Here is an 18,945-nt window from a genome sequence, read left to right as displayed (position 1 = left end):
CGGGAGTGCCGTGTAAAAGACTTGACAACGTCATCGAGTTTATTACACAATTGTTTTTCAACCTATGCAAAGACAAATCTAATCACTGCGAGCAGGAGGGGGCAGCTCCTCGCTGGGGCTTCCAGGGATTTGCTCTGCAATTTTGAGGGAATTTTTTTCCCCCCCTCCACTATTTGGAAAGAAACTAAAAATCTGTGGCGTTTAAGTAAAAAAAACCCGGACCTCTCCTGCCGAGCGCTCCCACCTCGTGGGGCTTGGGAAATCGGGAGGGGGGGTGTTATTCCTGATTTTGGGGAGAGTTCAACTTAAAAAGACTTCCCAGAGCCTGGGTTTTCCCGCCTGGGAATAGCTCCGGGGGCAATTCCAGCCCTGGAAGTCACCGGTGTGTCCCGGCTCATCCCAACCCTCCCGGGCTCTCCCTCTCCTGCTCGGGGATCCCGAGGGATCAGGAGGGGACCCGAGGGAATCGCAGCCTGCCCTGCCTCCTCCGCTTCCTCTAAAACAAGGAAGGTGCCGCGGGAGAGGCCGGAGCTGCCGTTCAGGTGGGAATGCTGCTGTGGGGAATGTCGGGATAGAGAAGGGGGTGACCCCCGGCCCAGCTCCAGCCCCTCTTTTCCCAACTCCTGGAGGGCGAGGGTGGAAAAGGAGGAGAGTGGCCCAGTGTCCCGCCGGGGCGATGGGGACAGGAGTGTCCCCAGGCGATCCAGAGGCCGGCACGTGGCTCCTGATCCCGGGATCGGGAGGGCTCCGTCCCCTCCGTTCCCCCCCCTCCCTGGATTGGGAAGGGCTCACAAACCTCCCTCCATGGAATAAAAGCACCATTTCTCTTTGGGTCCGAGTGTCCACGGAGCGGAGCGGGATGGCCCCGGGAAGCAGCAGCAGCAGCAGGTGGGGGGGATTCCCAAGGCCACGAGGTGCTGGGAGAGGGCTGGGAGTGGCTGGGAAGGGGCCGGGATGGGGCGGAGCGGCCTCGGGGTGTGTCGAGGTGAGGAGATACGAGTCCATTAAAAACCACTTCCTGCGGAATTCCTGCGGGGAGAGAAGGGGGGGTGAGGTCAGAGCCCCCCGGTCCCTCCTGCCCCGGGGCTCCCGGGCCCCCGACCTGCCTCAGTGGTGCCGGTCCCTGTCTCTGTCCCTGTCCCGGTGCCGCTCGTGCTCCCGGCTCCGCTCTGGGAAATAATCCTCGTGCCGCTCGTCGCCGTGCAGCAGATCCCGGTGCCTCCGGCTGCTCTCGCGGGACCGGCTGGGCGAGCGCTCCCGGGATCGGTGCCTTTTCCTTGGGAGAAGACAAAGAGGCACCTTTTAGTCACTCACCCCGGGCCCCGCCGGGCTGGATCTTCGGATCCAGGGGCAGCATCCGGTTAGGTGGGACCCACAGGGATACCTGGAGCTGCTGCTGGAGCTGCTGCTGTAGGATTTGGCCTCTATTCCATGCAGGCAATCCTTGAGGGAGGAGAGCAGGACGCGGCACCGCTCGTCCCCGGCCACGCGCGACTGTTTGATGACGGCGATGGCCGTGAGCAGCGTCTCGATGGCGTTGCTGTAGTCGCCTGGGAAAGCCGGGAGCACAGGGGTCAGGAGCGGGAATCCATCCCAGGACGGGGTTTGGGAAGGAGGCGGGAATTACCTGCGCTGGCGCCGGACACGGCCTTGGAAATGGCGCTGCTGGAAATGGCGCGGTTGCGGTTCATGATCTCCTCAAACTCCCCCTCGCTCACGGCCGGGGGCAGCGGGCCCAGCTCCCGGCTGCTGGAATTGGAATTCTGGGATTAGCGGGGCACCCAAAGCCTCCGGGAGCATCCCACCCTCCCTTCCCGCCCCTATTCCCCCCGCCCGGCTCACCTGCTGTGGTTGTAGGGAGCCATGGCCTTGCCGTAGGTATCCGGGGGGGGTCCCAGCGCGGCGGTGGGAGGCGGGAAGAAGGCGGGATTGAGGTGCAGGGCGGGGGGAACGGCCCCCGGAGGGGGCACGGCCAGGGGAGGGGGCAGCCGGGGCGGCGGGGGCAGGAGGTGCTGGTAGGGAATTCCGGGAGGAGGAGGAGGGACCCCGAAGGCGGAGGACAGGGGGGGCGGGGGGGGCATGGGCGGGGGGGGCAGCCCCATGAGGGGCAGCGCGGGGGGGCGGCTGAAGAAGGGCAGGACCGAGGGGGGCTTTTCCATGCGGGAAGGGGGCAGCGCGCTGTCCGTCGGCGTCGCCCGGCCGTCCACGGCGTCCACGGAATCCCGGGAGTGGGCCCGCGGCGGCACACCTGGAATCGGGACGGAGGGGGGGGAAGAGCTGTGAATTCCAGCTGGAGGGTCTTCAGGTCTCGGAGAGCTCCTGCTCCTCCTCTTCCTCCCACCCCCGGAGAGCTGGAGGTGCCCAGGGAAAAGATCCAGCTGGCCAAATGCAGCCTCCGCTTCCATGGGTTTTTCCAAGAGCTCTCCAAGAACCCGCACAGTGCCCTGAGGGACAGGGAGGATGCAGGGACAGGAGCCAAAAGCCACAAGGAGCAGGGGGAGATCCCCAAAGACCCGGAGAGCCTGAGCCACACGTGGATTTGGGAAGGCCCAAGCGTGGAGGAGCACAAGGAGGGGACAGAACTAACAGCAGTGGAGCCGCTGCCAGAGGAAGGAAAACTCGGCATTCCAAGAGGGACAAGAAACCTTTCTCTGTTCAAAGAGGCTTTGAGGATGAGAAAGGAGGGGTTTGAGGGAGCCACGGCTCCCAAAGGATCCATGGAAGCTCCGCCGCACCCCGAGGGCACCCGGAACTCTCAGAGATCGCTCCCTGCTCCACCAAAACTCCAGGGGCGGAGGCCGGGAAGGGGGGTTTTCCTTGCACCAAACATGCCATGGGACCTACAAAGACCTCCTTGGACACTCCTGCCAGGACAATCCCTGCGGATCCCGTCGCATCGCTGCGGAGTGAGGCCAGGACCACCTATCGCCATACGGCCAGGTCCCAGCTGGAATATTCCTCCAGTGTTGGGCACCTTACCTCCGCAGGGATGGAAAAACTCTGGAGCAGATCCAGATTGGAGCTACTAATAGATATGGAGGGTCTTAGCTATGCCCAGAGCCTGAAGAGCTTAAGCCCATTCAGTTTGGAGAGGAGGAGGAGGAGGCTACGAGGGATCTTCGCAGTGTGGGAGCACCTAAAAGGGGATCATAAAGACTCGGGTCAGGAGCTAATCCGGCTCAGGAACGGGAAAAACAACCCCCACGCACTCCTGCTTTTCCCCCCGTGCCGAGGGCTCGCGGGGCTGGGCCTGGCAGCTGATCCGGGGGGGAGTTTGGGGGGCTCTGTGTGCCGTGGATCCCCCCGCCCGCGTCGTCCCGACGCCGCACTCACGTTTCCGAGCCTGGGCCTCGAACTGGGACAGGTTCTGCCGGGTGGCCAACCTCACCTCCACCTTGTCTCCGTTCAGGATCTTCCCGGGAAGCAGCTCCAGCAGTTTGTGCACCGAGTTCTCGGAGGCCACCACCACCTCCGCGTACCTGCGCGGGACACGGGGAGGTTCACCCCCTGCTCCAGGTGAGGGACCCCCTTCCCAAATCCCACCCTCCACGCAGGCCCCCCGTTCCTGATCCCATCCCGGTGTTCCACACCCCCTCCTCCCTTTTCCGTTCACTTTGGGAGTCTCAGCTTCGCCATCCCGGCTCCGGGTGCATCCCCCGTGCCAGCCAGGAAAAGCACCCTCACCCCTCCCCAAAACCAGGGCCGTGCCGGCTGCCCCATTCCCACCCCAATCCTGTCGGCTCTCACCCCTTGGATTGGCCATTGGCTCGGTTTTCCGCGAATTTCAGCTCCACCACGTCGTAGACTCCGACGGAGCGGATGGTCTGGATCAGCTGCTGGTCCGTCGTCCACTGAGGGAACAGGGCATGGGATGTCTGTCCGTCCCCAGTGTCCCCCACCCGCCTCAGGAATGTCACCCCCCAAGTCCCTCAGGGAGGGATTCAAATCCTCTCAGCTCCGGACAAAGCTCTGGGAATGGATATCAGAGGTCTCCCTGTTCTCTGGGCAAGACGGAGCCTTCCCAAAACTCTCCCTGTGGGAAAAGGGGATTTGGGAGCAGCTCCCAAAGGTCACGCCCATGGAGGGGCACCAGGGTGGGCACCCACCCCAAAGTGCTCAGAAGCCCCTCAGGGATGCAAATCCCTTTTTCCTGAGGATCCCAAGGCCAAGCCCAGCTCACAACCCAGCCTGGAATGCCAGGATGGTGCGGATTGAGGAGGAGCTGCCTTTCCAAATATCCCAGAACTCCCCTAAGAAACCCTGGAACCCCCCCAAAGAGCTGAGAAACCCACCCCAAAAAGCCCTGCAGCCCGTCATGGGTTTCCTTGAAGCCCTCAGGGATACAAATCCCTTTTCCCTGAGGATCCCAAGGCCGAGCCCAGCTCACAACCCAAGATGGGATACTGGAACAGTGTGGACTGAAGAGGAGCAGCTCCCAAAAGAACCCAGAACCCCCCCAAAAGAGCCCCAAATCCCCTAAAAAGAGCCCTTCAATCCCCTCAAAAGAGCCCGGCAGCCCCTCAGGGGTTTCTTTGGAGCCCTCAGGGACACAAATCCCTTTTTCCTGAGGATCACAAGGCCAAGCCCAGCTCACGACCCAGGCTGGGATACCGGGACAGTGTGGACTGAGGAGGAGCAGCCCCTCCAAAGATCCCAGAACCTCCTGAAAAGAGCCCAAAACCCCCACAAAAGAACCCTTTAGTCTCCCCAGAGGGGCCTGGCAGCCCCTCAGGGGTTTCTCTGAAGCTCCTTGGGGGTTTCTTTGGATCTCTCAGGGATACAAATCCCTTTTCCTTGAGGATCACAAGGGCAAGCCCAGCTCACAACCCAGGCTGGGACACCAGGATGGATTGAGGAGGAGCAGCAGCTCCCAAAAGAACCCAGAATGCTCCCCAAACACCCCCAAAAGAGCCTGGTAGCCCCTCAGGGGTTTCTTTGGAGCTCTCAGGGATACAAATCCCTTTTCCCTGAGTATCCCAAGCCCAGCTCACAGCCCGGGTTGGGACAGCGTGGATTGAGGAGGAGCAGCTCCCAGCAGAAGAGCCCGGAACCCCCCAGAACCAGCCCCAAACACCCCCAAAGGATCCCGACGAGTTCCCAAATCCCCCGGGAGGGCTCACCCAGGAGAAGCTCCCGACGTAGACGGCGGCCCTCTTGTTGCGGAGCCCGCTGTAGGTGTAGAGGATGGCCGGGGGTTTGCTGTGGGCCTTGGGGGACGGCTCCGGGTGCATCTCCGGAGGTGCTTCCGAGCCGCCGGAGCGCTTGTCCTGGGGCTGGGAGCTGGCCGTCAGCACGTCGTCGTACAGGTCCATCTGGTCAGCATTACTGAACTCCGGGTCCTGCCGGGAGAGCGCCGCCAGGTCCCGCTTTGGGAAAAGGGCTCGGGAAGCCTCCCCGTGCCGTCCCCGAACCGGCCGTCCCCGTTCCCGAGCGGAATTCCCGCCCCGGTCGCTCGGTTTGGGGCTGTGCGCGGGTTGGGAATCGGGGCCGTCCCTCGCCTGGGCAATCCCGAAAAAATGGGCTCTGCTTCCATGGAATCCTGGAACGGTTCGGGTGGGAAGGGAGCAGGATCCTTAAGGATCATCCATTCCCACCCCTATTCCCATCCTACCTCCCACCTTCCCCTAATGGGAGCTGCCAGGGATGGCTGAGCTTAAATCCTTTGGGAAGGACACATGTAAATCCTGGGGGATATGGAGGCGAGGCCACTTGGATTTTGGGACTGAAGCAGAGGTTAGAGTCAGAATCACGGAATCCTGGAATGGTTTGGGTGGGAAGGGACTTTAAGGACCATCTGATCCACCTTCCACCAGCCCAGGTTGCTCCAAGCCCTTTTCCAACCTGGCCTCGGACACTTCCAGGGATGGGGCAGCCAAGGCTTCCCTGGAAAATCAATTCCAGGGCCTCACCGCCCTCACAGGGAAGAATTTCTTCCCAATATCCCAAAACCCCCACTAGGCTCTAGCACATTCCAAGGACCAGCCCACTGGGATCTCAGCTTTCCCAAACAGGACAAGACCCAAGCTGCTGCTCCTGGAAACCACCAGGAAGAAATTCCCACTTTGGAAAAACCAAGCGCCCTCCAGGGATGAGCCTCTCCCTCCTTGGCAGCTCATGCTTCCCAGAATTCCAGCTTGGGAGCTGCACACCCCCTCGATCCCTCCAGGAGGATCCATCCCATGGGAGTGAGGCACAGGGCTGGTGTCCCATAAAAACCAGAGGTTCTCTTCCCACATTTTGAATTCCAGGCACTTTGGATAATGTTTTCCATTGGAGATGGTGTGAGGTGGATAAATCCACGCTCTGAGAGTCAGGGAATTGCAAACATCCCCTTAGGAGCAAGAAAGGGAAGGATCCTCAGCACGAGGATCATGGAAATCCCAAAATCCAACCGTTTTCCCTCTTCCTGAACCTTTGCATCCGGCTGTTCCCACAGAGTTGACAAAAATCAGGATCTGAAAAGGGAGCTGGAGTTTTGTGCTCATTCCCAAAAAAGCCCAAGTGTTTGGTTATTCCGACTCCCACGTTCCTACCTCCACCAGGAGCCTTTGGATACGGCCCAGGGCTGGGAGATTCCTGCCTGGAAGTTTCGGAAAACGGAGAGCAAAAATAGGAAGGAGGAGGAATCACTTGGAATCCCTGAGGATACTTGGAGGATGCCTCAGCTTGGGAGTTTTTAGGGATCCCAATCCAGGTGCACAGGGATGAAGCCCTGTGGGCACTGTTAGTGGGAATTAGCACATGCTGTGGGATTTGGAATTACACTGGAATGCCTGGAATGCCATAGGGACACCACAGCTTTGATCCTGCCATGGATTAACTCCGGGTTTCCTGGTTTCCTGCTCCCACACGTCCCAAAGGGAGCGAGGTGCTGGAGCTGTTGGCCTGGATCATCATTCCAGCTTTGAGGATCCTCTTGGCCAGTCAAGGACCTTTGGTGTATTATTCCCCAAATTCCCAGTTAAATCCTTCCACGCTGTGTGTTCCAGCTTACTCCAATCCTGCTCCCACCCATTTCACTTCCTTATTCCCAGAGATCCCAAAGCTTTCACTAAAACCACCCCAGACCCTCCAAGCTCCTCAGAAGATGTTCCCATGTCAACTCCAGCCATGGATTCTCCCACTTTTCCACTGTCCACCCTCATTCCTGCAGTTTTCCAGCTCTCCCAACTCCAGGCACACCTTTTTTCCTGATGCAAATTCCATAAAAACACAAAACCTGAGGACATTCCTAAGCCGGAGCCGTTCGGTCCCAGAGCAAGGTAGTTTAATACACTGGGAATCTGGTTTACTCCAGGAGTTTTCCAGGAATGATGCTGGAGAGGTGCTAGGAAGTTGGAAACTCCAGGCAGCACAGACAACTCCCTTTTTTTTGGTGGCATTCCCATTATTTTGGCAACTCCTGCTTCTTCCCAGGAGGCTGGAAAGCACCTGGAAGCCCCCTTGGCTCCAAGGTCATGGACACGGTTTCCTGGTTTTCCCGAAGGTCTAATCCAGGGATACTCTCACCCAATAAGCAGAACAAGCTCCTCTTCATCCATCCAGGAGCTCCCGGGAATTCCTTCCTTCCCAGCTCCTCTTTATCCCTCCAGGACCTCCCAGGAATTCCTCCCTCCACGGTGATTCCTTAATCCAGCTGTTTTCCTTCCACTTCCTGCGGCTTTTCCTTTTGCCAGCTTCCCTCCACAGGTTTTCCATGGCAGCTTTCCATCTTCCACCCTCTCTCTTCACACTTGGCTCTCCCAGATCCAAAAATTCCCTAAGATCTGCTTCTCCAGCACCCATTCCCTCCTGTGAATCCCAGACATCCCTGGGATGGGACAGGTGGCACAGGGATATCTTCCCACGAGCGATCCCACGGATTCATCCCTCTGCATCCCTTCACTGTGTAATTCCCTGGAAGTGCCTCTCCCAGCCAGGATTCCTCATTTTTCCAGGGTGCAGCTAAATCCCAAATCCCAAACCCTTTAACCCCGGCCACTGGGATTCGGGAACGATCCCAGCCCTTTCCCAGGCACACCTTGGCCGAGCTGGAGGCCCCTGGGGAGGGGGTGGATCCCGATCCCGGCCCTCACCTGGGTGAATTCCTCACCTGGGTGAATTCCTCGTCGGCGTAGATGTCAATCAGATCCACTCCCTCGGACATATTTCCAGAGGCGGGAAGAGCGGGAGCCCGGGCTGGGACCGGGACGGAGCCGGGACACGGAAGGTGCTCTGGGAAAAGGGAGGGTTGGGGGGGGGTGAGTCAGCGAGGCCTTGGGAATGTGTCGGATGTGCCCCCACAAATTCCCTGTTTCTCCTCTAAATCCCTTCTGCCCCCAAAATTCCACCTTTTCCCCCAAAGCCCTGTATCACCCCAAAGCCCCTTTTCCCACCAAATCCCTGTCTCCCCAAACTCTTCCCCCTTAAATCCCCTCTGTCCCTCAAACCCCCGTGTCCCCCTCAAATCCCCACTTTGCCCTCAAATCCCCTCTTACTCCCCCATTCCCTTTTCCCCCCAAATCCCATGTTCCCCCCAAATCCCTGTGTACCCCTCAAATTCCTTTTTCCCCCCAATTCCCTCTGTGCCTCCAAACCCTCTTTCCCCCCTAGATCCCATGCCCCCAAAACCCTGTGTCTCCTTCAAATTCCCATTTCCCCCTAAATTCCCTCTTCCCCCCAAATCCTGGTGTTCCCCTCAAATTCCTTCTTTCACCCCAAATCCCCTCTTCACCCCAAATCCCTGTGTTGCCCTGAAACTCCTCTTCCCCCAAATCCCCCGTGCCCCCCAAATTCCCTCTGTCCCCCAAACCCCCGTCCCTCCAAATTCCCTGTTTCCCCCCCAATCCCCTCTCCCCTCCAAATCCCCTCTTACCCCCTAAATTCTTTCTTCCCCTCAAATTCTCTCTGTCTCCCCAAATTCCCTGTTTTTCCCCCAAATCCCCTCTGTCCCCAAATCCCCCTTTCCCCCCCCAAACCCTTTTTTCCCCAAATTCCCCGTTTTCCCCCCCCCCAATCCCAACGCCTCACCTAGCCCCCCCCCCCCCGCCGGCCCCCCGGCCCTTCCCCGCCATACGCGGCCCCGCGGAGCGGCGGAGCCCGATCCAGGGGGGGAGTTCGGGAAGGGAGGATGCGATGGGAAGGGGCGGCAAGTCGCGATATGTCGCGATAGGTCGCGACCTCCCGCCCGCCCCCTCTTGGCCCCCCCCGACCCCCCGTTCCCGGCCCCGCGCGCGCCGCCCGCGCTCACCGCCAGCGCCGCCGCGCCCCGCCCACTTCCTGCGCAGGACACGCCCACTTCCGGTAAAGCCCCGCCCACACACCCCCAGGCGCATAGAGTCGGGGGGCGGGGCCAGAGCGGCCATGGGCAAGATGGCGGCGGCCAGGGTGGGGGCAACGGGGGGGAGAGGGGAGGGAAAACAGGGGGGAAAGAGGGGAAAGGCGTGGGAAAAAGGGCAGGGAAAGGGAACGGAAAAGGGGAAAAGGGGAGGGAGAGGGAAAGAGGCGAAGAAAGGAGGAGGAAAGGATGGGGGGGGAAAGGGGAAAAGGGGCGTAACAGGGCAAGAAGGGAGAAAGGGAAAGGGGGAAAAGGAGAGGAAAAGAGGATTTGGGGGGAAGGGGGGAAAAAAGGAGGGGGCAAGGGAAGGGAAAAGCGGAGAAAAGAGGAAGTGGGGGGAAAGGGGGACAAAAGGAAGGGAAGGGGGGAAAGAAGGGGAAACGGGGGGAATGGGGTGTAAAGGAGGAAAAAGGGAAGGTGGAAAGCGGGGGGAGAAGGGGGAAAAGGAGGGAAGGAGAAGGGGGAAAAGGAGAGGATAGGGATTTGGAGGAGAAGGGGGAAAAGTGGGAAAGGGGGAAAAAAGGGAAAGAGAAGGAAAGGAGGGTCTGGGAGGGAAGGTGGGAGAAGAGTGGGAAAAGGGGAGTCTGGGGGGAAAAGGGGATTTGGGAGACTTTTGGGACAAGGGACTGGGGGCAACAGGATCTGAGAAGGTGTTATGGGATGTGGCTGCCCCGGGGGGAGTTTGGGAGCAGCAGAGTCTGGGCGTGGTTTGGGATTGGGAATCGTGTCCTGCAGGATTTGGGGGGGTCCCAGCCCTGACATCCCTGGGCATTCCCTGTTCCCAGCTCCGCTCCCTGCGCCGGCAGCTGGCGGTGCCAGTGATCCCCTGGCGTGGATACCGCGGGGATTCCCCCTCGGATTCCGGGAAGGACGTGCTGGAGATCCCGCTGCCCCCCTGGCAGGAGCGTCCCGAGGAGCCGCTGGACACCAAGAGGGCCCGGCTGCTCTACGAGAGCAGGAAAAGGGGGATGCTGGAAAACTGCATCCTGCTCAGGTGGGATCGGCTCCAGGCGTGTCCCGGGGGGGCATTAACGGGGAAGAGCCCCGAGAGTTGCGGGAAGGGCTTAGTGAGGGACTGCACAGCCAAAATCCATGGGATAAACCATCCCAAGGGTGGTTCAGGATCCAGCGGGGTGGATGGAGCAGAGCCAAAATCCTTTGGAGGATGTGTGTAAATCCTGGGATGCGTGGGGACCTCTTCTCCCATCTCCCACCTATATCCATCCCTTTTCCAGCCTCTTTGCCAAGGAAAACTTGGGCAGGATGAGCGAGGAGCAGCTGAACCGCTACGACCGGCTCATCAACGAGCCCAGTAACGACTGGGACATCTATTACTGGGCAACTGGTGCGTGGGGACACCCCTTGGGACGCCGGGATGGGCCCTGGGAGATCAGGATGGGTCCCCAGGACACGGGGATGGACCCCTTGGAGATGGAGATGGGTCACTGGAACACCAGGATGGGCCCCTGGAAGACCAGGATGGGCATCCCAGAACACTGGGATGGACCCCCAGGACCCTGGGATGGACCCTTTGGGGATGGAAATGGGTCACTGGAACACTGGGATGGGCCCCTGGAAGATGGGGATGGGTCACTGGGAGACCAGGATGGGTCAGTGGGACACCAGGATGGGTCACCTGGACACTGGGATGGGTCACTGGGAGACTGGGATGGGTCCCTGGACTTCAGGATGGGCCACTGGGATACCGGGGTGGGCCCCTGTGGTGCCTCGGGACAACTCGGAGCTGATTTTTCCCTGTTTTCCTGCAGAAGCCAAGCCGGCTCCAGCGGAATTCGAGCACGACGTGCTGGACATGCTGCGGGAATTCGCCAAGAACAGGAACAGGGAGCAGCGGCTGCGGCAGCCGGACCTGGAGTACCTGTTTGAGCCCCCACCCTGACCCCTCCAGGGACAGGGGGATCTGTGGAATCGCTGCCGCCTTCCCTGTGGTTCTCCTCCTCTCCCGGCAGCCTCTGGACACTGTGGAATGCTGGAATGCTGAATAAAGCCGGGGCTGCTGGCCCTGCTTCCCTACATTGTGACCTCAGGGTCCGGTCCTTGGGGACATTCCCACCTCGCTCTGGCACGTCCCATCCCACTGATATCCCTAATTCCCACCTGCCCCCCTTTCCCCGGCTCCCAGGGAGGTGACCCCACACCCGGAAGGGCTGTACCCCCCTCCCGAAGTGCTCCAAGCTCCACGTTCCCGGTGCTCCGGGACTCCCCGGAGTCCCGTCGTCGCGGTTGCCAGGAGACCGAGTCGCATTCCGCGGCAACATTCCACACCCTCTCGGCCGGCCGGGAAGGCCGGGAGCCGCTGCCAGCACCTCCAGCCATGGCGTAGGGCCCTTCCCTGGGGTTATCCCGGTGCCAGGATGCCTTCCCTGCCGCAGGATTCCCCCGCCGGGGGCTTGGGCACGGGATTCCCGCTGGTGAGGGTGCACGGCGGGGACCGCTCCGACCTGCTGAGCCTCTACGTCACCACCTACGAGGTGTCCTTTGGGAAGAGACCCCCGGGATTGTCCCACAAGTTCGAGGGGCGTGTTTTGGGAGTCAAACCCCCCGACCAGGCGTCCGTGCACCCGCTCCTGGGGGTCCATTCCGGATCCGGATACGTCACCAACAACTACTCGGCCCTCTCGTCCCTGGTCACCCCGCGCCCCGAGTGGTAGGTCCCCGCTCCGGGACGAGTCTGGGGGGGGACATGTTGGGATCGCTCCGTCACGGCCGTTCCCGCCGCAGCCCGGACCCCTTCGTGTCCATGTCCGCCACCTCCGAGGATTTCAGGCCCTTCGGGCGCCCGCAGTTCCAGAGGATCCTGCCCCAGTGCGTGGAGGAGCCGGAGTGTTCGTATCCCCCCGAGTTTTCCCTGTCCCGGATCCGGTATGAGGGGCTGAAGCCTCCGAAGTTATCCAGGGGATCCAGCGCCAAGAGCGGCTGCACCAGCCCTGCCCAGCCAGGTATGGATTTGGGATGGGGGGATCCAGGAAAAGCTCCCTGGGAGGGTTTGGGGTGGTGGGACCCCAGGGAAAGCTCTGTTCCCAAGAAGATTTTGGGGTGTTGGGATCCCAGGGAAAACTCTATCCACACCAGAGTTTGGGGGCCTGGTGGTTCCAGGCCCAGCTCCATCCCCAGGAGGGTTTGTCATATTGGGATCCCAGGGAAAGCTTCATCCCTGGGAAGATTTTGGGATCCCCAGGAAGATTTTGGGGTCCTAGGGAAAGCCTCATCCCCGGGAAGATTTTGGGATCCCCAGGGAAAGCTCTGTCCACACCAGAGTTTGGGGTCCTGGTGGTTCCAGGCCCGGCTCCATCCCCAGGAAGGTTTTGGGATATTGGTGGTTCCAGGCCCAGCTCCATCCCCAGGAAAGGTTTGGGATACTGGTGGTTCCAGGCCTGGCTCCATCCCCAGAAAGGGTTTGGGATACTGGTGGTTCCAGGCCCAGCTCCATCCCCAGGAAGGGCTTGGGATATTGGTGGTTCCAGGCCCGGCTCCATCCCCAGGAAGGTTTTGGGATATTGGTGGTTCCAGGCCCGGCTCCATCCCCAGGAAGGGTTTGGGATATTGGTAGTTCCAGGCCCGGCTCCATCCCCAGGAGGTTTCAGGGATGTTGGTGGTCCCGGGGCCAACTCCAGCTCTGGGGATTTTGGTGGTGTCAGTCCTGGAACCGAATCTGAGGTTCTGGGATTGTTGGAGCCCCCCTGCCCTGCGTCCCCCACCCCCAGACACGGGGGCACAGGCGTACCCAGGTGATGGCAGGGCTGGGGACGGTGCTGGGAGCAGTGGGAACGCGCCTGCTCCGTGTGCTCCCGCAGATCTCCCCCAGTGGAAGCCGGATCTGTCGTCGGGCTGCCCCCCGACGGACGCCTGCTGTCTGCCTGCGGAGCCCGGCGTTCCCGCCCTGGATCCCTGCTGCCCCCAGAACCGCCACGTGAGCGAGGGCAGGGGGTGGCCAGACCCCCGTGGGGAGGGGACGCTGTATCCCGGTGCTCCCGGGCGGGAAGCAGCAGCGGGGTGAGCGGGATCCCATCCCCGTGTCCGTGTCCCCTCCTCATCCCGCCGTTCCCGCGCAGGGTTTGCCCGCCATGGGCCACCACCCCCCGTTCGCCCCCCTGGAACTGCGAGTGGGACCACAGGAACCCAGCAAGAAGGTGGGTGTGGGAATGCCTCCTGTCCCAACCCCCTTTCCCACGGGATCAGGCACCCGACCCGCCTCCATCCATCCATCCGTCCCGCAGGATCCGCAGGGATACTCCACGATCCACAACCAGCACCTGACCAACCTCTCACCCCTGGCTCCTGTCGCTCCAGGTGAGTTTGGGGTGGGATTGCAGCCCCCCTGCCCCGGGGAGGGGGGAATTCCGCCCTCACCGGCGCTTCCCTCCCGGATTTCCCAGCCTGGTGGTCGCAGGGTCCCACCTGGGCTCCCAGATCCGTGGAGGGTGTCCAGGTCCCGCGTCCCAGCGGATTCAGCACCAACAACCTCCCCACCAACCTGTGGCACAACGACGACCCCTTCATGTGACCCCCAAAATCCCGGGAGTCCCAGCCTCGGCTTTTTTGGGAAGCTCCCAAATCCCCGTGAGAGCAATAAAGACCCTGCGCACGATCCCGGTCGGCCCCCCCTCGTTTTCGGGGTTTTTCTTGCGTCCCAAATCCTTCCGGGAAGGAGGATCGGAGGGGTCGGGGGTGTCACTTGTCATGCGGCCACCGGAGGGCGATACGAGCCCGTTTTTCCGAGCTGGATTTGGGATGACACAGCTGATTTGCGGCAGGAAAATCCAGGCAGGGCTGGGTGGGAAGCGGGAGGATGAGGAGGAGGAAGGACCCCGTAGGGTGGGCACGGGGGGCGCTCGGGGGGGCTTTGTCCATGTCCTCCCTGGCCACGGGGCAGTGGGAGGGCACTGGGAAGGGGGTCTGTGCTCTCAGAGGCGGCTCCTTGGGATGTGGGGGATCACAGAGGGACCCCCACCCCCAGCTCCCTGGGGGTCCCAGAGGGCCCCCCACCCAGTTTAGGGCCTCACACCCAGTTTAGGGCCCCAGTTCAGGACCTCCCCACTCGGTTTAGGGGTCCTGACCCAGCTCACAGACCCCCTCAACCCCCCCGTTTAGGTACCCACACTCAGTTTAGGGCCACACACCCAGTTTAGGGCTCCAGTTCAGGGACTGACCCCACCCAGTTCAGGGCCCCACACCCAGTTTAGGGCCCCAGTTCAGGGTGGGGATGCTGACCCCAGGCTGCCGGGCAGGGTCCGGGAATGAGGCGCGAGGGGGTCCCGCCTTGTTTGGGGACAGGGCGCGGCCGGGCGGGGCACGGGGAGTTCAAGAATGGGGCGCGGGGGGGGCGTGGGAGCGGCGGGGCGGGGCATGAATGGGGACCGGGGGGCGTGGCCTCGTGGTGGGCGCGGCCTCCTCCCGGGCGGCGCGGCCTCCCATTGGCCGCTCGCGTTGCCATGGCCACGGCGTCGCCCCGCCCACGTCCCGCTCCCGGGGCCTCTCCCGGGGCCTCTCCCGGCGCTCCGCGATGGGAAGCGGCGGCTCCTCGGGGCGCGGGGCCCCCGTGGCGGCCGCCGAGGGCCCCGACGGCACCGAGCAGCGGCTGGAGGTGCGGGGCCGGCAGGTGCCGGCCGCGCTGTGGGCCGAGCCGGGGCTGCGGAAGCTCTACCTGAGCGACGCGGGGCTGCGGGAGATCCCGGAGGAGCTCGGGGAGCTGCGGCACCTCCGCACCCTCGCCCTGGACGGCAACGAGCTGATGGAGGTGCCCGAGGCCGTGTGCGACCTGCCCCGCCTGGCTCACCTGTACCTGGGCCGCAACGGGCTCCAGGGGCTGCCTCCCGCCTTCTCCCAGCTCCAGAGCCTGCGCTGCCTCTGGATGGAGGGCAATTTCCTGGCGCGCTTCCCCCGCGCACTCCTGCACCTTCCCGAGCTCCGCAGCCTCCAGCTGGGGGACAACCGGCTGTCCCAGCTCCCCGCGGGGCTGCCCCGCATGGCGGGACTGCGCGGGCTCTGGCTCTACGGGAACCGCTTCCAGGAGTTCCCGCCCGTGCTGCTGCGCATGGAGGGCATCCGCGTCCTCGACCTGGATCGCAACCGCCTCTCCCGCTTCCCGGACCTCACCGGCCTGGCCGCCCTGCGCCTCCTCTCCTACGACCACAACCCCGCCCGGCAGCCGCCGCGGGTCGGGGATGAGGTCCGGCTGGTGGGGGACGGGGCGCAGGAATACATGGAAGCGCGGCAGGAGCGGCTGCGGAGCCTCCAGAGCCCGCAGGAGGAGGGGGAGGAGGAAGGAGCCGAGGCCGCTCCGGTGCCCGCCGAGGATGGGCCGCAGGACGGGGAGGGGGAATTTGAGGCCCTGACGGGCTCCCGGGAGGAAACGTGAAGGATGCGGAGCCTCCACCTGCCTCCCAAGGAATTCCCAGCTCGGGCTGGGAAAGCAGGAGGTCACAGCCTCCACGTGGAAAACCGACAGTCCGAGGATCGGCATCTCCCAGCTGGGACAGCGAGGAGCTGCCTCCTGGATCCGCAGGGCTCACGGGTCGCTGTCAGGATCCACGAGCCCACCTGGGAGCATCCCAGGGTGTCTTGGATTTGGGATACAGCCCCCTGCCCCGAGGGGTGACCCCACAGACCCTCGTGCCCAGTCCCAGTGTCCCCATGAGCACGGGGACATTCCCACCCGGCCACTTCCAAAAATCCTTTACTGCCATCTCCGTGGGCAGCACAGGGAAAAGCAGTGCCGGTTGTATCCATTCCACATGGATCCTGGCATCCTGCAGGGTTTGGGAATGAAGGCACAGACACCTTCTCACCCCCAAAATCCCCATCCTGCTGCTGGAATTAGGCTGGGAAAGAGAATTTCCCACCGGGCTCCTCTTCTCCATCAGGTTTGGGAAGGAGCCGATGGAAATTCCACCTGCCTGCCTCCAACCTGGAAAGGGCTTTCCTTCTATGGCAAGAGAAGACTTTCCAAAACAGGCACCAAATCCAAGGCTCTGCTGCTTTATCCTCCCTCTTCCTGTCTCCAAGTGCCTCTTGGATCAAACTCAAGCAATAAAGAGCACAATTCCAAGGAAACCTGGCGTGAGGGGAAGGTGACGGGGAGCAGCCTCAGGAAAGGTTTATCTGGGATCCGATCACGGCAACACATCCCGGTGCTCCTGTTATTTTTGACGTTGGAGGAGTCCTGTTTCCCTCCACCTGTCTCCAAGCCGTTCCGGTGTGGTGGGAAGCTCATGGATCCGAGGTCTGGAAGTTGCCGGAGGTTTCCGACCGCGCAGCCACTTTTAATCCCGAGGGGTTTGGGTTTGGGGGCTGGGAAGCAGCCAGAGCTCCCGCCACATCCTCTCTGGAGCTGGCAGTGCCGGATTCCCCCCCTTTCCCACTCCACAGTGGCTATTTTGGACACGTGGAGCATCCTCAGCTGCGGGATGTGCAGGAGCTGTCGGTGCCACCTCTTCCAGCAGCGCAGCCTGAGGATGCTCCTGCCTTTCCAGCAGTAATTCCAGGGATTTAGGGCTTGGTACGAGCTTGTCTTGCTCTTCCCTCTTGGATTCAGGTCTTCCCGACAGGTCCAGGTTGTCAATCCCTCTTCCCACCCACTGTGGGACTGGGGAGCAGAGTACCCCAGAATCCCACGAATTCCCAGGAACACAGTCCTGGAATGCCGGGTGGCTCCCAGCCCCTTGTGCCATCAATGTGGGGGTGCTGCTGCTTTTCCTGGGAAGACATTGCTGCTCACTAGCAGGAATTATCCATCACCTGGGGGGCAGAGACCCTCAGAATTCCAAGCCCCGGCTCTAAGCGAGATCCAAAGCCACCAGCTCCATGTAAACCCACACCAGCCCATCCATGCCTGGCAGGAATTGGGATGCAGGTGGCTCTCGATGCCACCCCCCTGTCCTTATGGCCAGGATCAAATCCAGGAGCCCCTACACTTGGGAAAGGGGGGATCCTGCCTCCCTGGGGTCTTTTCCCACCACCCAGTTTTTTTCCAGCCCTGTTTTCCACACCCTGGCTGGGGAAGGAGCTGGATCCTGTGACGATCATGGTGACACCAGGACCAGGAGCTGCCGCAGTCAGTGGGAATCTGACAGATTCCTGCTCCGCTCAGGTATTTTGGGAATGTTGGCACCGGCGAGCCCCGGCTCCTGGGAATGCATCATCCATACGTCTGTCCCTATATATATCCCTGCCTCCTCTGCCGGCCCGGCGTGTGCCGGCTTGTGGCCTCTCCACAGCCGGGATCATGCTGCTATTCCCATCTGCTCCCGCTGGCTGCCAGCACAAAGGAGCGGGATCGGGAATTGCGGCGGCTCCGAGCAACAGGAGCGCCGGGATTGCTGCGCTTTTTGCCACCTTCAAAGGTTTCAGGTGAAAAAAGAAACCTGGTGCCGGTGTGGGAGCCCAGGCAGAGCCCGGCCATCAGAAGCTTAGGAATGCTGAAATGCTGGAATTCCTGAGTTTGGCTCGGCTGGAGCCAGAGCCGGAGTGGGAGCAGCCACCTCCCCTCCACCCGGCTGTGGGCGGCCCCCAGACAGTCCTGTCCCCTGCATCCCAGGGCCCGAAAGGCGCATCCAGAGGGATTTCATCCAGGACATGGAGGACACGGCTCTCCTGCCATCCCAGAGCTTGGAATTTCATTTATTTATTCAAGAGCAGCATTCGCTGAATTATTCATTGGTCACCGGAGCCTTTGCGGTGGCTCCCGGACACGTTCCCTGTGGCACCACCCGGGATATGGTTTCCTGCCTCTTCCCACCCTCCAGGGCCACATTCCAGTCCCTACCCAGCACTTCCAGCCCCAAGGAATCCATCCTAGGCCTGGATGGAATGGGAAGTCTCCCCTCAAGTTGTCACCCGACTGGGGGTGTCACCGTTGTCCCCGAAGCCCCCAGGGGGATCCCAATCCCAGCAGGATCCCCCCACTTCCAGCCACCCCTCCTTGGAGCTTCTTCCCAGAGCTGCTCTTAGTGAACCCTCATTAACTGCCCTCGTTAACTGCCCTGGGAAGCCCCAGGATTTGCCAGAGGCATCCTGGAAACCCCGGGGTGCTGTGGGATAGGGGCTGTCCTTGTCCTTTCTGCAGGGACACTTCAGAGGGTGTTTCTTGTTTCCTTTGCCCCCCAAAATGTGTCCCTTTCACCAGGAGGTCCCCCAGCATGGCCTATCCCAACCTTGGGAATGTGGAGAGGGATAATCAGTGAGTGGGGGGTGGTAGTCAGTGTTTTCAGGGGGATACTCAGGGAATTGGGGGGATACTCAGGGCTTGGGGGAATACTCAGGGCTTGGAGGGGGATATCACTGTTTTGGGGGTATACTCACTGTTTGGGGAGAATACTCAATGCTGGGAGGGGATACTCGATGTTGAGGAGGATAATCAGGGAGTGGAGGGGATACTCAGGGCTTGGGGAGGATACTCAGGGAGTGGGGGGATGCTCAGGGAATAGGGGGATGCTCAGGGAATAGGGGGATGCTCAGTGCTGGGGGGATGCTCAGGGAATAGGGGAATGCTCAGGAATAGGGGGATGCTCAGGAATAGGGGGATGCTCAGGAATAGGGGGATGCTCAGTGCTGTGGGGATGCTCAGGAATAGGGGGGGCTCAGGAATAGGGGGATGCTCAGTGCTGGGG

General features: G+C 61.5%; 4 protein-coding genes across 9 annotated transcripts; 3 read left to right on the top strand and 1 right to left on the bottom strand.

Annotated features, from left to right (window-relative positions):
* Positions 1–13: 13 nt before the first annotated feature.
* CPSF7 (cleavage and polyadenylation specific factor 7) lies at positions 14–9,198 on the bottom strand. 3 transcript variants are annotated; one of them, XM_039389242.1, is made up of 10 exons: positions 9,056–9,198; positions 8,093–8,214; positions 5,121–5,339; positions 3,748–3,851; positions 3,334–3,479; positions 1,843–2,248; positions 1,628–1,746; positions 1,385–1,550; positions 1,107–1,276; positions 14–1,029 (listed from the first exon to the last, which is right to left on the bottom strand). In XM_039389242.1, exons 2-9 carry the CDS (start codon positions 8,144–8,146, stop codon positions 1,108–1,110), a joined length of 1,383 nt encoding a protein of 460 aa, XP_039245176.1. In that variant the 5' UTR covers positions 8,147–8,214; positions 9,056–9,198; the 3' UTR covers positions 14–1,029; position 1,107. The 3 variants fall into 3 exon arrangements, with proteins under 3 accessions (XP_039245176.1, XP_039245175.1, XP_027595439.1); XM_039389241.1 differs by having other exon boundaries at positions 1,103–1,276; positions 1,628–1,749; positions 9,056–9,197; XM_027739638.2 differs by having other exon boundaries at positions 1,628–1,749; positions 9,056–9,197.
* SDHAF2 (succinate dehydrogenase complex assembly factor 2) lies at positions 9,023–11,352 on the top strand. Of its 2 annotated transcripts, none has more exons than XM_039389243.1 (4): positions 9,023–9,282; positions 10,102–10,310; positions 10,552–10,661; positions 11,086–11,352. In XM_039389243.1, exons 1-4 carry the CDS (start codon positions 9,115–9,117, stop codon positions 11,214–11,216), a joined length of 618 nt encoding a protein of 205 aa, XP_039245177.1. In that variant the 5' UTR covers positions 9,023–9,114; the 3' UTR covers positions 11,217–11,352. The 2 variants fall into 2 exon arrangements, with proteins under 2 accessions (XP_039245177.1, XP_027595452.1); XM_027739651.2 differs by lacking the exon at positions 9,023–9,282 and adding an exon at positions 9,312–9,366.
* Positions 11,353–11,454: 102 nt separating this feature from the next.
* Positions 11,455–13,927, top strand: LOC113997634. The gene is made up of 6 exons (XM_027739644.2): positions 11,455–11,984; positions 12,059–12,276; positions 13,132–13,247; positions 13,390–13,467; positions 13,555–13,627; positions 13,714–13,927. The coding sequence occupies exons 1-6, from the start codon at positions 11,692–11,694 to the stop codon at positions 13,839–13,841; spliced, it is 906 nt and encodes a 301-aa protein (XP_027595445.1). The 5' UTR covers positions 11,455–11,691; the 3' UTR covers positions 13,842–13,927.
* An 895-nt stretch (positions 13,928–14,822) lies between these two features.
* On the top strand, positions 14,823–18,573 carry LRRC10B (leucine rich repeat containing 10B). 3 transcript variants are annotated; one of them, XM_039389233.1, is made up of 3 exons: positions 14,823–15,506; positions 16,201–16,835; positions 17,311–18,573. In XM_039389233.1, exons 1-2 carry the CDS (start codon positions 14,841–14,843, stop codon positions 16,813–16,815), a joined length of 1,281 nt encoding a protein of 426 aa, XP_039245167.1. In that variant the 5' UTR covers positions 14,823–14,840; the 3' UTR covers positions 16,816–16,835; positions 17,311–18,573. The 3 variants fall into 3 exon arrangements, with proteins under 3 accessions (XP_039245167.1, XP_039245166.1, XP_027595446.1); XM_039389232.1 differs by lacking the exon at positions 17,311–18,573 and having other exon boundaries at positions 16,201–17,163; XM_027739645.2 differs by lacking the exon at positions 17,311–18,573 and having other exon boundaries at positions 14,823–16,290.
* The last annotated feature ends 372 nt before the right edge of the window (positions 18,574–18,945 follow it).

Source organism: Pipra filicauda, unplaced genomic scaffold (genome assembly GCF_003945595.2).
Source record: "Pipra filicauda isolate LSUMZ 115617 unplaced genomic scaffold, ASM394559v2 scaffold719_size241573_pilon, whole genome shotgun sequence".
In the NCBI taxonomy this organism is placed as follows: Eukaryota; Metazoa; Chordata; class Aves; order Passeriformes; family Pipridae; genus Pipra; species Pipra filicauda.
This window is presented reverse-complemented; position numbering and strand designations above follow the sequence as displayed.

What these genes read in the sequence shown, in the direction of transcription:
- CPSF7 (XM_039389241.1), bottom strand. Translation starts at nt 8,146, where the DNA reads ATGTCCGAGGGAGTGGATCTGATTGACATCTACGCCGACGAGGAATTC. An exon ending in GCCAATGGCCAATCCAAGGG is followed by an intron (nt 3,480 to 3,747) that starts GTGAGAGCCGAC and finishes TGTCCCGCGCAG; the next exon opens with GTACGCGGAGGTGGTGGTGG. An exon ending in GCTCCCTACAACCACAGCAG is followed by an intron (nt 1,750 to 1,842) that starts GTGAGCCGGGCG and finishes TTCCAATTCCAG; the next exon opens with CAGCCGGGAGCTGGGCCCGC.
- SDHAF2 (XM_039389243.1), top strand. Translation starts at nt 9,115, where the DNA reads ATGGGAAGGGGCGGCAAGTCGCGATATGTCGCGATAGGTCGCGACCTC. An exon ending in GAAAACTGCATCCTGCTCAG is followed by an intron (nt 10,311 to 10,551) that starts GTGGGATCGGCT and finishes TCCCTTTTCCAG; the next exon opens with CCTCTTTGCCAAGGAAAACT. An exon ending in CATCTATTACTGGGCAACTG is followed by an intron (nt 10,662 to 11,085) that starts GTGCGTGGGGAC and finishes GTTTTCCTGCAG; the next exon opens with AAGCCAAGCCGGCTCCAGCG.
- LOC113997634 (XM_027739644.2), top strand. Translation starts at nt 11,692, where the DNA reads ATGCCTTCCCTGCCGCAGGATTCCCCCGCCGGGGGCTTGGGCACGGGA. An exon ending in GTCACCCCGCGCCCCGAGTG is followed by an intron (nt 11,985 to 12,058) that starts GTAGGTCCCCGC and finishes TTCCCGCCGCAG; the next exon opens with CCCGGACCCCTTCGTGTCCA. An exon ending in CCTGGCTCCTGTCGCTCCAG is followed by an intron (nt 13,628 to 13,713) that starts GTGAGTTTGGGG and finishes CGGATTTCCCAG; the next exon opens with CCTGGTGGTCGCAGGGTCCC.
- LRRC10B (XM_039389233.1), top strand. Translation starts at nt 14,841, where the DNA reads ATGGGAAGCGGCGGCTCCTCGGGGCGCGGGGCCCCCGTGGCGGCCGCC. An exon ending in CGCCGCGGGTCGGGGATGAG is followed by an intron (nt 15,507 to 16,200) that starts GTCCGGCTGGTG and finishes CTTCTCCATCAG; the next exon opens with GTTTGGGAAGGAGCCGATGG.